The following is a 13,603-nucleotide window of genomic DNA, read 5'->3' on the forward strand; positions in this document are numbered from 1 at the left end:
TCATGTATGGATGTAAGAGTTGGACCATAAAGAAGGCTGAGCACCAAAGAAATGATACTTTTGAACTGTGGTGTTGGGGAAGACTCTTGAGAGTGCCTTGGACTCCAAGGAGATCAAACCAATCAATCCGAAAGGAAATCAATCCTAAATATTCATTGGAGGGACTGATGCTGAAGCTGAAGCTCCAATACTTTGGCCACCTAATGTGAAAAGCAGACTCATTGGAAAAGACCCTGGTGGCTGGGAAGGATTGAAGGCCAGAGGAGAAAGGGATGACAGAGGATGAGATGGTTGGATGGCATCACCGACTCAATGGACATGAGTTTGAATTAACTCCGGGAGATGGTAAAGGACAGTAAAGCCTGGTATGTTGCAGTCCATGGTATTGAAAAGAGATGGACACAACTGAACCACTGAACAACAAATGAGGGGCAGGGTCATTCCAACTATTTTGGGAAAATGGTGGAGATTTCCAGATTTTGGACCACCACCCACTTTTTGATCTTTGATGGTCGGCCTTGGAAAATGGTGCATCTGGGTGTTTCATTTAGCTTGCTGATGTGTTACAATGAGCGTATATTGAGACTTAAGGTCTCAGTTCAGTTCAGTTCAGCAGCTCAGTCCTATCTGACTCTTTGCGACCCCATGGATTGCAGCATGCCAGGCTTCCCTCCTCAAACTCTATGTCCATCGAGTCAGTGGTGCCATCCAACCATCTCATCCTCTGTCATCCCCTTCTCCTCCTGCCTTCAGTCTTTCCCAGAATTAGGGCCTTTTCCAAGGAATCAGTTCTTCACATCAGGTGGCCAAAGTATTGGAGTTTCAGCTTCAACATCAGTCCTTCCAATGAATATTCAGGACTGATTTCCTTTAGGATGGACTGGTTTGATCTCCTTGCAGTCCAAGGAACTCTCAAGAGTCTTCTCCAACACCACAGTTCAAAAGCATCAATTCTTCAGCACTCAGCTTTCTTTATAGTCCAACTCTCACATCCATACTTGACTACTGGAAAAACCATAGCTTTGACTAGATGGACCTTTATTGGCAAAGTAACGTCTCTGCTTTTTAATATGCTGTCTAAATTGGTCAAAGCTTTTCTTCCAAGGAACAAGCATCTTTAATTTCATGGCCTCGGTCACCATCTGCAGTGATTTTATAGTCCCCAAAAATAAAATTTCTCATTGTTTCCATGGTTTCCCCATCTATTTGCCATGAAGTGATTGGACCAGATGCCATGATCTTAGTTTTCTGAATGTTGAGTTTTAAGACAACTTTTTCACTCTCCTCTTTCACTTTGATCAACAGGCTCTTTATTTCTTCACTTTCTGACATAAGGGTGGTGTCATCTGCATATCTGAGATTATTGATATTTCTCCCTGCAATATTGATTCCAGCTTGTGCTTCATCCAGCCTGGCATTTCGCATGATTTACTGTGCATAGACGTGAAATAAGCAGGGTGACAGCATATATCCTTGACATACTCCTTTCCCAATTTGGAACCAATCCATTGTTCCATATCTGGTTCTAACTGTTGCTTCTTGACATGCATACAGATTTCTCAGAAGGCAGGTAAGGTGGTTTGGTATTCCCATCTCTAAGCATTTTCCACAGTTTGTTGTGATCCACACAGTCAAAGGCATTAGCGTAGTCAATGAAGCAGAAGTAGATATTTTTCTGGAACTCTCTTGCTTGTTCTATGATCCAACAGATGTTGACAATTTAATCTCTGGTTCCTCTGTCTTTTATTAAACCAGCTTGAGCATCTGGATTTCTCGGTTTATGTACTGTTGAAGATTTTTGAGCATTTCTTTGCTAGCATGTGAGATGAGTACACTTGTGCGGTAGTATGATCATTCTTTGCCATTGCCTTTTTTTGGGATTGGAATGAAAGCTGATCTTTTCCAGTCCTATGGCTACTGCTGAGTTTTCCAAATTTGCTGGCATATTGAGTGCAGCTCTTTCACAGCATCATCTCTTAGGATTTAAAATAGCTCAACTGGAATTCCATCACCTCCACTAGCTTTGTTTGTAGTGATGCTTCCTAAGGCCCACTTGACTTAGGACTCTAGCATGTCTGGTTCTAGGTGAGTGATTATACCATTGTGGTTATCTGGGTTATGAAGATCTTTTTTGTATAATTCTTTTGTATATTCTTGCCACCTCTTAATATCCTCTTTTTCTGTTAGGTCCATAGCATTTCTGTCCTTTTTTGTGTCCATCTTTGCATGAAATGTTCCCTTGGTATCTCTAATTTTCTTGAAGAGATCTCTAGTCTTTCCCATTCTATTGTTTTCCTCTATTTCTTTGCACTGATCGCTGAGGAAGGCTTTCTTATCTCTCGTTGCTATCCTTTGAAATTCTGCATTCAGATGGGTATATCTTTCCTTTTCTCCTTTGCCTTACTTTTTCTTCTTTTCTCAGCTATTTGTAAGGCCTCCTCAGACAGCCATTTTGCCTTTTTGCATTTCTTTTTCTTGGGGATGATGTTGATCACTGCCTCCTGTACACTGTCACGAACCTCTGTCCATAGTTCTTCAGGCACTCTGTCTATCAGATCTAATCCCTTGAATCTATTTCTCACTTCCAGTGTTTAATCATTAGGGATTTGATTTAGGTCATACCTGAATGGTCTAGTGTTTTTCCCTAGTTTCTTCATTTTAAGTCTGAATTTGGCAATAAGGAGTTCATGATCTGAGCCACAGTCATCTTGGACCCATTTAGTTCTAGTCAGCATCGACTTTGCTTTCACCATGAGACACATGGACAACTGAGCGTTGTTTCCCCTTTGGCTCAATGAACAAGAGATTGTGAACAAGGGACTGAGCGACTAAACAACAACGAAGTTCTGCTCAGCTTACGCTGTGTCCTCAGGCTCTGTCATTCTTTCCAAGTTTGTGCCCTGCCCCCTTCCTTCCTATTTCATTATCACTGGAGAATGATGCAGGACACAAAACCTCTGCCTTCTTTTTATTTCCTTTATTAAATTCTTGCTGGACATAGGGCTTGGCTTAGCTGAGCATTGAACTATGGCTGCTTTATCCCTAAATCAGTGTTCTTTTTCTTCTTAACCCTCTAGTAAGTATCCACTTCAATAAACTAAAGGCATTTTGTATTTCTAATAATCAGACCTGTAGTTTCTGTAGACAGAAACCAGAGAAGATATCATTCGAATTTAAGAACAAAATTTAACTGGCATAAAATTCCAAATTAAACCACATTGTGGGAAAATAGGTAATCTCCTCCTCCATTTATTTATATTAAAAATATTATTCTTTTCTATCTTATGTACTGGTCTGGCAGAAGGCTGTGGTATGAATGACATGTAGAATAGCAAGAAAAAACTGCCAACCTCTTGAAATGAGACTATTTCTGACTAGGTCAGGGATCAGCCCTAGAGTCCTGCAAAACTGCTGTGGACTCATGTCATGGATTTCTATGCTGCTTAAAAAATGGTTGTTCCATCCAAGTGAGAGTAAGGGCAGTACAAACAGTGTATCTTCCCTAGTTTAAGGATGGTACTTTACTTTCCAGCACATGTACTATATCTACAGAATACATCTGTAGCTCAATTTTCTCAATGGATAAGTTTTTCTAGAAGAGATGATACTGGCAAAACGCTAAAGTAGGATCCTCTGAATATTTATAGTAATGTAGACAGAGATCTTCAAGATCAATTTGACCTTAGGTAAGATTGTGACACTGATGGTAGAGAACTCGCTGACCAATGCAGGAGACATAAGAGGTTCAGATTCAGTCCCTGGATCCAGAAGATCCCCTGGAGAGGGCATGGCAACCCACTCCGTTATTCTTGCCTGGTGAATCCCCATGGACAGAGGAGCCTAGCGGGCTACAGTCCATGGAGTCGCAAAGAGTCAGACATGACTGAAACAACTAAGCACGCCACTCGCCCCCCTTTATAATTTATTTGGTAATTTAGGGCAAACCTCACATTTATACAGCTCATCATGGTGAGGCAGTCCTGCCCTAGAAAACCTTTTCAGAAGTATAAATCTTAAAATCCTGAAGAGGTGGTGAAAGCTTTCCTCTTGGCAGTAAGTGGGAATGGGGGACAGTTTATGAAGAAAAGTGGCAGAGAAGTCAAGGAGAAAGAAGGTACAAAATAGCAACACTTTACTACAACTTTAGAGAGGAAAAAGAAGTCATAGCAGGCCACACTGGTGGCATTTCCTCATAAAGCTACTTGGTTTTTATAGAGGGGATTGCCAGGCCCTTTCTAGAAATAACTGTTACATTTTTTAAGACTGTGAATAATGAAATGTCCTTTTGTGAAAAATGCTGTTCCATTAAATTTGAGAAATCACAGACTTTGTTATTTTCCAAAACGACTGAGTAAAAGTACTTTGCACTAAATACTTCTAGTGTTATGTGGACTAGGGAGACATTGGCTAGTCCCAAAGCATCTCTGTTGCTGTCTTCCTAGTGGACTAGCCAGGGAATTGGACTCTCCTGGCCTTAGCCTGCTCCATGTGGAGATAACATTACTTATCTCTTGGCATGTTTTGAAATTTGAAGTTTACTGAGTGATAGGAATTCATACGGAGAAGGCAATGGCAAGCCACTCCAGTACTCTTGCCTAGAAAATCCCATGGACGAAGGAGCCTGGTGGGCTGCAGTCCATGGGGTCGCTACGAGTCAGACATGACCGTGTAACTTCACTTTCACACATTGGAGAAGGAAATGGCAACCCACTCCAGTGTTCTTGCCTGGAGAATCCCAGGGACGGGGGAGCCTGGTGGGCTGCCGTCTATGGGGTCACACAGAGTCGGACACGACTGAAGTGACTCAGCAGCAGCAGCAGCAGCAGGAATTCATAAGAAAAAATGGGCATTTTCTATGACATTAGCATCTTCAGACATGTGAACAAAGAAAGAACAGAGTGTGACTCATCATCTAGTTATACAAGGGTTAAGTCAGAATCCACTACAGTCAGCCCACCTACAGGACAGTACAACCTGAGGGGAATACAGGATGGAAAAAACAGGATGATGCACTCTGTGCTTTAGATAAACAGGCCTCTGGGTAGTTAAGTGAGAAAGTGGCAGAAAGTGAAGAGGTACTAAAGAGCCTCTTGAAGTGGGAGTAAAAACCTGACTTAAAACTCAACATTCAGGAAACTGAGATCATGGCATCTGGTCCCATCACTTCATGGCAAATAGAGAGAAAAAGTGACAGATTTTATATCCTTGGTCTCCAGAATCACATGAAATTAAAAGACACTTGCTCCTTGGAAGAAAACCTTTGCAAACCTAGACAGCGTATTAAAAAGCAGAGATATCACTTTGCTGACAAAGCTATGGTTTTTCCAGTAGTCATGTATGGATGTGAGAATTGGACCATAAAGAAGTCTGAGTGCCAAAGAATTGATGCTTTCAGATTGTGCTGGAGAAGACTCTTGAGAGTCTCTTGGACTGCAAGGAGATCCAACCAGTCCATCCTAAATGAAATCAACCCTGAATATTCATTGGAATGATTGATGCTATAGCTGAAGCTCCAATTTTAGCCACCTGATACAAAGAAGCAACTCACTGGAAAAGACCCTGTTGCTGGGAAAGAGTAAAGGCAAAGGGAGAAGGGGCCAGGAAAGGATGAGATGGCTGGATGACATCATCAACACAATGGACATGAGTTTGAGCGAATTCTGGGAGATGGTGAAGGACAGAAGAGCCTGGCCTGCTGCAGTCCATGGGGTCATGAAGAGTCAGACGGGACTTAGTGACTGAACAAAAATAATAAAAGCAGTTAGTTTCAGTGACCCCACTTTCTTGCAGAAAAGCATAAAAATCATCAGTTTGAGGTATCTGTTCTGTTTGATTAGCAGTAGTCTTTTACTGAGATGTATACTTGACTGCGAGTATTTTCTAGCAAAAAATTTCATGTGTACACTGGCTACTCCCCTGCCTCTTCAGAGCCGTTTCTCAGAGCTACTGAGAGACTGTCTCCCAGGCTGTCATCCTCAGTAAGACCCTGATAAAGCTTAAACTCACAACTCTATGTTGTGTGCTTTTCTTTAAGTTGACAGACAATGTGGTGCTAACTATCTCTTAAGTTTTTTAAATCTTTAAGATGGTACTCATATTTAGGGACTATTTCAAGTGCTGGCTCTTTAAAACTATTTTTTATCAGATTGCCAATAGTCATTTTATTCATAAGTTTTAACAAGAAGTATCAAAAAGCTGTGCTGCATGGTCGCACTGACCAGGGAGCTCACATTCCAGCTGATGGTTTTAATGTAAGAAGATCCAAAGACATTTTTTAAAAGTCTTACTTAAATATGCTTTATTATGATGAAACATTCAGTTTAATCAAGGTCAGTCATGGGGCAGTCTAAAGAGAGTAAGTGATCAGAAGCAGTGGAATGACAAACATGGTAGATTCTCTGAATCCAGGGTGGTTTTAGAAATTCAGCCAACACATTATCAAGTCATATTACCATTGGCTATGCTTTTGCTTAGGACTGATTTTTCCATATTATGAAAGAAAGAATAAAGAGAGATCAATCCTGGGTGTTCATTGGAAGGACTGATGCTAAAGCTGAAACTCCAATACTTTGGCCTCCTCATGCGACGAGTTGACTCACTGGAAAAGACTCTGATGCTGGGAGGGATTGGGGGTTGGAGGAGACGGGGACGACAGAGAATGAGATGGCTGGATGGCATCACCAACTCGATGGACATGAGTTTGAGTGAACTCCGGGAGTTGGTGATGGACAGGGAGGCCTGGCGTGCTGTGATTCATGGGGTCTCAAAGAGTCGGACACGACTGAGCGATTGAACTGAACTGAACTGAATATTAAATTGAAATAATACTATAATATGAAAATATGGTTCTAAAACCTCTTAACTTACATGTGAAACTGATCATATTTTCAAGTAAGTTGTTTTTTAAGTTTTTAAATGTTACAGTTAAAATGTTGCCAATCAGCATGAAATTCTTTTAATGTGTCTGGAAGCTGATACTGTAGAAACTACAATTTAAAAATATATAGTAGATAAGATTAAATCTTTGGGGTGAAGACTATTGCAAAAGAATTTTTTAATAAGGAAAAATGAAAAGACTTCTTAAATTAATTTTCAAGTTAATTTTTATTACTCATACAATTTTGATTTTCAGTATGCATCTTTCAAATACAGTCTTTTGGGATAAACAAAGGTAGAAATGTTAAGCTAATAAGCAGGAGAACATAGTCTATTTTAGTAGATGTGTGGACAGTGTAAATACTTCTACTTTGAAAAAAAATCAAATGTGAAAATCTACTTTCTCTTACAAACATTTCTACAGTGCCACTCTAATTATAATAACTGAGCCTATTTTATATATTTTTTATCCAAAGTTTCAGTTCATTAATGTATATATGTGTATGCTTGAGCCCTAACAGTGTAGCTCTTTCCAATATGAGTGATGAGGCCAAAACATGAGATATATTCAGAGATAAATGGACTAGAATCATGTAGTTTGAAAATTCAAAATACAAACAGTATTTAAATCATCTCAATAACAGATATTTCACACACATGCAATTATATTTTTAAACTGAAGATGGAAAGAGGTGCCAAGTTAGCGTACTTCAAGAGAGTGCTTTTTAATCATGGTAGCACAGAACTCTTTCTACCTCTGTGATTGCTGCTAGTAGAAAAATGTCTTACAACACATGTGGTATATATTTACAAAGCAGGTGGCACTAGTGGTAAAGAACCTGCCTGCCAATGCAGGAGACTTAAGAGATGCAGGATGGATCCCTGGGTGGGGAAGATCCCCTGGAGGAGGGCATGGCAACCCACTCCAGTATTCTTGCCTGGAGAATCCCCGTGGACAGAGGAGCCTTGCGGGCTTCAGTCCATAGGGTCGCACAGAGTCAGACACGACTGAAGCAATTTAGCACACATGCAAGCTCTTCTCTGAAAAGACTATTATTTGGAATATAAGACAAACCAATTTTATTCATTTATTATTATTTTGGCTGGTCTATGCAGCATGTAGGATCCTAGTTCCCAGACCAGGGGTGGAATCCATGCCCCTCACAGTGGAAGTGCAGAGTCTCAGACCACTGGACTGCCAGGGAAGTCCCAAACTGATTTTATTTTTGTGAGAACAGTAGTTATCTAGGTTTTCTCAGAAGGAATCAGATGTCAGCATGGCAGCCTTAGCTCAAACATTAGCTTGAATGTAAGCAATATAACTACTCCTTTTGTGAAAACTAGAGATAAATACTCAAACATTTTGTGAGGATTTGACAGCACACTTTTTTTTTTTCAGAATTATATCTGCAAAGTATGAGTCCTTGAAACCTGACTTCTAATAAAAATGAGACATTAATTTCCCTGTGAATGAAAATTGTACAACTTTCCTGCCATGTGTTATATTTTCTTTTTTTTTTTATGTCTGGAATAAATTCAGATAGCTTAATACAATGATTGTTTTGATCTAGTGCATGCAAAGTGGGATCTGTCTGTTTCATAATAATATTTGGGTTTAAAATGTCTGCATCTCTCTGTTTTGAGTCTAGTGAAAATTTTAGTGAATAATATAATGTATTATACATCAGCCTCTGGAACTGAAGTATCTAAAATCTAAGGAATGAAGGAAATAACTGCTAGCATTTATAAAAGAAAACAACAAAATAGGATATGATCTTGTACAAAATTCCTTCTGCTAAATTCTACATATCTTAAAACATTGACATCTAGAATAACTGAACCACCACAAGAATTTTTATGTGGGGATTCCTGAGAATTGCTGGCAGATTAACCAATATACCAGGCATTATTTTTTTTTTAATTCCATAGGAACTCTTTAGGAATCCATAATTATATCTTCTAATTTGAGATATAATTCAAATTTCTATGAAGTACTTTACTTTTCTTAATAATTGAACAAATTAGTATCTGGGTGATTCTATTACCAATAGAACTTACTGTTATTTCTTCAGTTTTTTTTTTTTTTCCCAAATAAGAGATTACTTGTATCCTGGCAGTTTTTAAAAAGTATTATTCTGTGAAAGAGATGATCATAATAATAAATTCAAGAGTCAAAAAGTAAAACAAAGCAAAATAATCATATTTAGAAACCTAAGAATGTTTTGAACACTCAAGATGTTTTTATTTTTTTAAATATTCTCATACTTGTTTATGATGTAAAATACTTTGAATTTCCTTGTGTTTAATACTTTGCAGGGGTGATAATGAGAAGCAGATGTTTAACTGATTGTCTCATGGTCATGCTAACAAGGCATGGGTCATGGAGTTGTCCAAGCAACTGTTTAACTTCCTTTGAACATTCTAATGATGCTTTTCTAAAGAAGCACCACTTGTTGCCTTCTGTGGCATGGTTTCTATAATTAAATAAATGTTCATGACCTACAGTTGTATAATAACAGACACATCCATCTACCACTTCCTTTAATCCATTAATAGCTTTTTTCTTCTCATCAGCCCTCGCTCATGTAACACATAGCTCAAACCCTCAGTTCAGTTCAGTTCAGTTGCTCAGTCGTGTCCGACTCTTTGAGACCCCTCAAACCCTGCTGCCCAACAATTCCTCTTGGACCTTTAATGATACAGGTTGTGACACCAATGACCTAATCTACTCTTATACTTAGTTTTATATTTATATGATGAGCAACAAAAATGAATAATGCATCAAAGATCATTTTACAAATGAGAGAAACTCAGTTCAGAATATCAGAGCTGTTAAGCATCGAGGAGATTAAATAATCTGATCTTCTCATCTCACAAGTGAGGACACCTGAACCCAGAGTCTATTCCTGTCTCAGGCCCCTGCCTTTAAATAGATTAAAAATAAATCCTATACCTACATCTTCTATTCCCCACATATTACACCACTTACCTCAGAAGTCCAACTGAAATGTATAATTATCTTAGTCTCAAATATTTATTTCTTTCTGGGAATGTCTTTGTCTCAATTCCAAAAACCAAATATGAATGTTATCAGATTTTAAAATCTATTTCAAAGAAATGCTTAAAATAACACCAAGGAAATCCTTTTTATATAATTATTGCTCATACTACCATTGGAAACTTCTCCAATGTTATAGTCCTTGCCGTTACTGCTAGTAACAGTTAGCATACCATGTTTCATTAATTCCATCCTGGACTAAGGCACATACAAGAACATAGTTAATTTCGTTTTAACTGAGAAGAGTTTAGTTGCCCGACTTCTCCATATTAATGAAATAAATGGAATTTCTGTGTCATCAGCACAAGAAATGAGTTCTTCTTTAAAGAAATTCTCTATGCATCTGCAGAGAAGGAAGTGATTTGGAGGCCCCCAATGTGCATACACACACAGATAAATGACCTATGAGAACAAGCCAAGATCAAAAGTGAATCTAAACTATTAGAAAAGTGAAAAACACTGCAAAGAAACATAAAAAAAAATCTAGGTGACATACAACCAGTTCTGCTAACCTCATGTTTGACGTCTCCATCCCCTCGGGTGTGGGTTATAGTTGCAGTTGGTTATGGAGAGACAATAATCAGACCTGGTTTCCATGGACATTATTTCAGAATCGTTTCTGGAAGGCTGCCTGTAATACGCATGTGGTGCCTGTGAACCATACTGGGAGTTGGGCCTACTATAATTGGGTAGGGATGCAACACTATACTCTTGCTTTGCAAGTGAGCCCACACTGGTCTTCTGGGTTTGAGGGACGTAGGACAGTCTCGCATTCCATTCCTCAGACTGCCCTGGAAGCACCTTTCTACGAGCTGCTGAGACCACATTTGCCACAATGGATTCCTGAATGTTTCTGGGTCTGAAGGCCTCATCCACTAAGCCGAGGGGAGACTTGGCTGCTGCTTCCCAAGGAGTCAGTCTCTTCTTTGCTTCCTCTAGCCCATCAGCTGGTTTACTAGTGTAGCTGTAAGCAGGCTGGTATAACCAAGGAGACGTTGCAGAGATGGCAGGTGGGACTGGTCTTCCAGGAAGAGAAAGAGAGCGTCCAGTCTGCTAGAAATAATGAAAATGTTAATATATCTCATTCATTTTGGTGTATGCTGATTGGCTACTAGTCCAAAGCATTCACACCATTACTAAGCACTGTAAAAATCAACAAATCCCCACAATGCTTATAATTAAAGCCAAAATAGGCTGCCTCTGCCTGGTGTATTATTAGTGCTGGTCTGGGACTTGACCTTCCTTTAGGACCTCCCTGCTCTGCTTTTCTGAACCCACAGCTCCAATTGCTACCGTCTTTCTTAGGCATCACCACCGTTGCAAGCACCCTGTCATTACTGGGACCACCCTTACTTCTGTCTGCCCTCTTCATATTTGTATCTACATCCACAGCCCACCCGCATTCTAGTCTTGTTTTTCCAATGCCGAGTAAGCATAAATATATAAAAAACTCTGGGAACAGACCATGTTCTACTGGGCTTTGTACTTTTTCCAAGTGACTTTTAATATTTTATCTTATTTTTATCTTATTTAATATTTCCCGTTTGATGGAGCAGATGACATTTTTCCAGCCAAGTTCTATTTATATATTGGCGAAGACCACGTGGATCTTTATTTCCTGAGTGTAGTATATTGCCCGTTTCTCTGAAGGAAACAGTTCAGCCACTTGTTTCATTTGTGTTTTCGTTCCTTTTATGCATATTACATTCCTTATTTCTTTGAGAGTGTGTGTCCCTGAAACATTCTGTTATGTATGCTAAATGTTCAGTTTGTCTAATATCATGAAATACAACTTATTGAAAGCTTTTACTCATTCTATATTTCCAGGGACCTTGAAGTCTGCTTATATACATTACTTCCTTATACATTCCCATTTGCTTGAGACTCTTAGGAATACTCCTGGCAAAAAGTAGCAAGACACACTTAGGAGAAATGAATCAACTTGGGAGTATGATAACATTGTGTTTCTTGAATGAAAAGCATTTCCATGCTTTAAAATGTGTTCAAATTCCATAAATGGTTTCAATATACTTTCTTCTATATCAAGTTCTTAAATTTAAAATGAATAGCAACACCTAGATTTGCACAGAATATCTCAGATTAAAATGTTTGGGGTTTTTTGTTGTTGTTGTTCCATTAGGCACACAAAGGTAGGTGGTTCACTGTTGTTTTGCATATAAAGAAAAAGACAGTCAATATAATGGATCTTGATTCTGTCTTTTCAATCACTGAAGCTTTAATAATGGAGAATTCCTTGGCAGTCTAGTGGTTAGGACTTGTTGCTTTCACTGTGGGGGCCCCGGGTTTTATCCCTGGTCGGGGAACTAAGATCCCACAAGCCACAGGGCATGCCCCCTCTGCCCCCCGCCAAATAAAGAAAAACTCCTATTAAAACTTGTTTTCATTAATCTCCTTCTCTTAATCTAGATCCAATAAGTTACTATTTAAGGATTTGATTTCTATTCCACATTATTAATGCATTTGTTTCATTCATTTAACAAAAATTTTATTGAATTCCTAATATTTCTAGGCATTTTCCTGTGAACTCAAGATACAAATATGCTTCAGATAAAGTCCATGTCCTCAGGAAGCACACAATCCAGTACTGTTTTTAGCTTTGCAGTTGTGAATCAGTCAATCAGAGGTCAGTTTAGAAAAGAGACTCATTACCTGTTTTGTACATTAAGAAGTATCAACATTCAGTATGATAAGGGCTTCCCAGGTAGCACTGGTAGTAAGGAACACACCTGCCAAAGCAGGAAACGTAAGCGTTACAGGTTCGATCCCTGGGTTGGGAAAATCCCCTGGAGAAGGCCACGGCAACCCTCTCCAGTATTCTTGCCTGGAGAATCCCATGGACAGAGGAGCCTGTGAGCTATAGTCCATGGGGTCACAAGAGTCAACACAACTGAGCAACTAACACACACATACCTAACCTTCTGTATGATAAAGAGAAATTAGCTCTTATCTTCCATAGACATGTCTATGTCTCCCTTTGTCCTTATCTCTGGAAGAAAGAGAACACTGATCTAGAGAGTCGTGGGGGCATTTTTCACATTCCAATGATACTTGTTTTCCATCAGATATAGCAGCTTCTTTAGTCAGGTCTTTAAAATAATAGAGACTTAAAGGATGGCAATAAAAGGATCCAAGTCTTCACAGAAATATAGGAGAAGTTCCTGAACATACATAAGTGTTATTACCATCACTGGCTAATAACTGGAAAAATAAATAATTATCAATATATTTGGAATTATGAGGTACAGTGTGAATGCATGCAGCTCAGTGACAGGGCATGCAAAACACTGGATCAAAGAGAGAAATTTATTTTCTGGTCTTCTTCTACCCATGTAGTCACAAAATCTTCAGAAGAATGGAATCTTAACAGAAGTGCAAAAGCTTAAAACACTGCTGAATGATATTCTAATAACAGAGACATCAGAGACTGTTCTTCAGCTAAGGCAAAAACATTAATCAGCTGAATGTGGAGGGAAAGAGCCAAACTTTGAAGTATAATATTGAAAGAGTAACTCAAAGTTTTCTGAAGAGAAACTTAAAATAACACTGAGTTTACAAAAAAACAAAAAATCTTGTAGAATAGACATATGCTAAATATAGCGGCAGTGCTGTGAAGGAAGAGTGCAGTGACCTCAGTGAACAAAATGACTG

General features: G+C 38.9%; 1 protein-coding gene across 1 annotated transcript in view; it reads right to left on the reverse strand.

Annotated features, from left to right (window-relative positions):
- Positions 1–7,085: 7,085 nt before the first annotated feature.
- SYNPO2 (synaptopodin 2) overlaps positions 7,086–13,603 on the reverse strand; it is a 200,431-nt gene continuing 193,913 nt past the window's right edge. Inside the window, exon 5 of the mRNA XM_088836152.1 lies at positions 7,086–10,987. Coding sequence (XP_088692278.1) covers positions 10,448–10,987 — 540 coding nt within the window. The 3' untranslated portion in view covers positions 7,086–10,447. The remainder of the gene's footprint in view (positions 10,988–13,603) is intronic.

Source organism: Moschus berezovskii, chromosome 5 (genome assembly GCF_049115385.1).
Source record: "Moschus berezovskii isolate FMDL1 chromosome 5, NW_MosBer_1.0, whole genome shotgun sequence".
NCBI lineage: Eukaryota > Metazoa > Chordata > Mammalia > Artiodactyla > Moschidae > Moschus > Moschus berezovskii.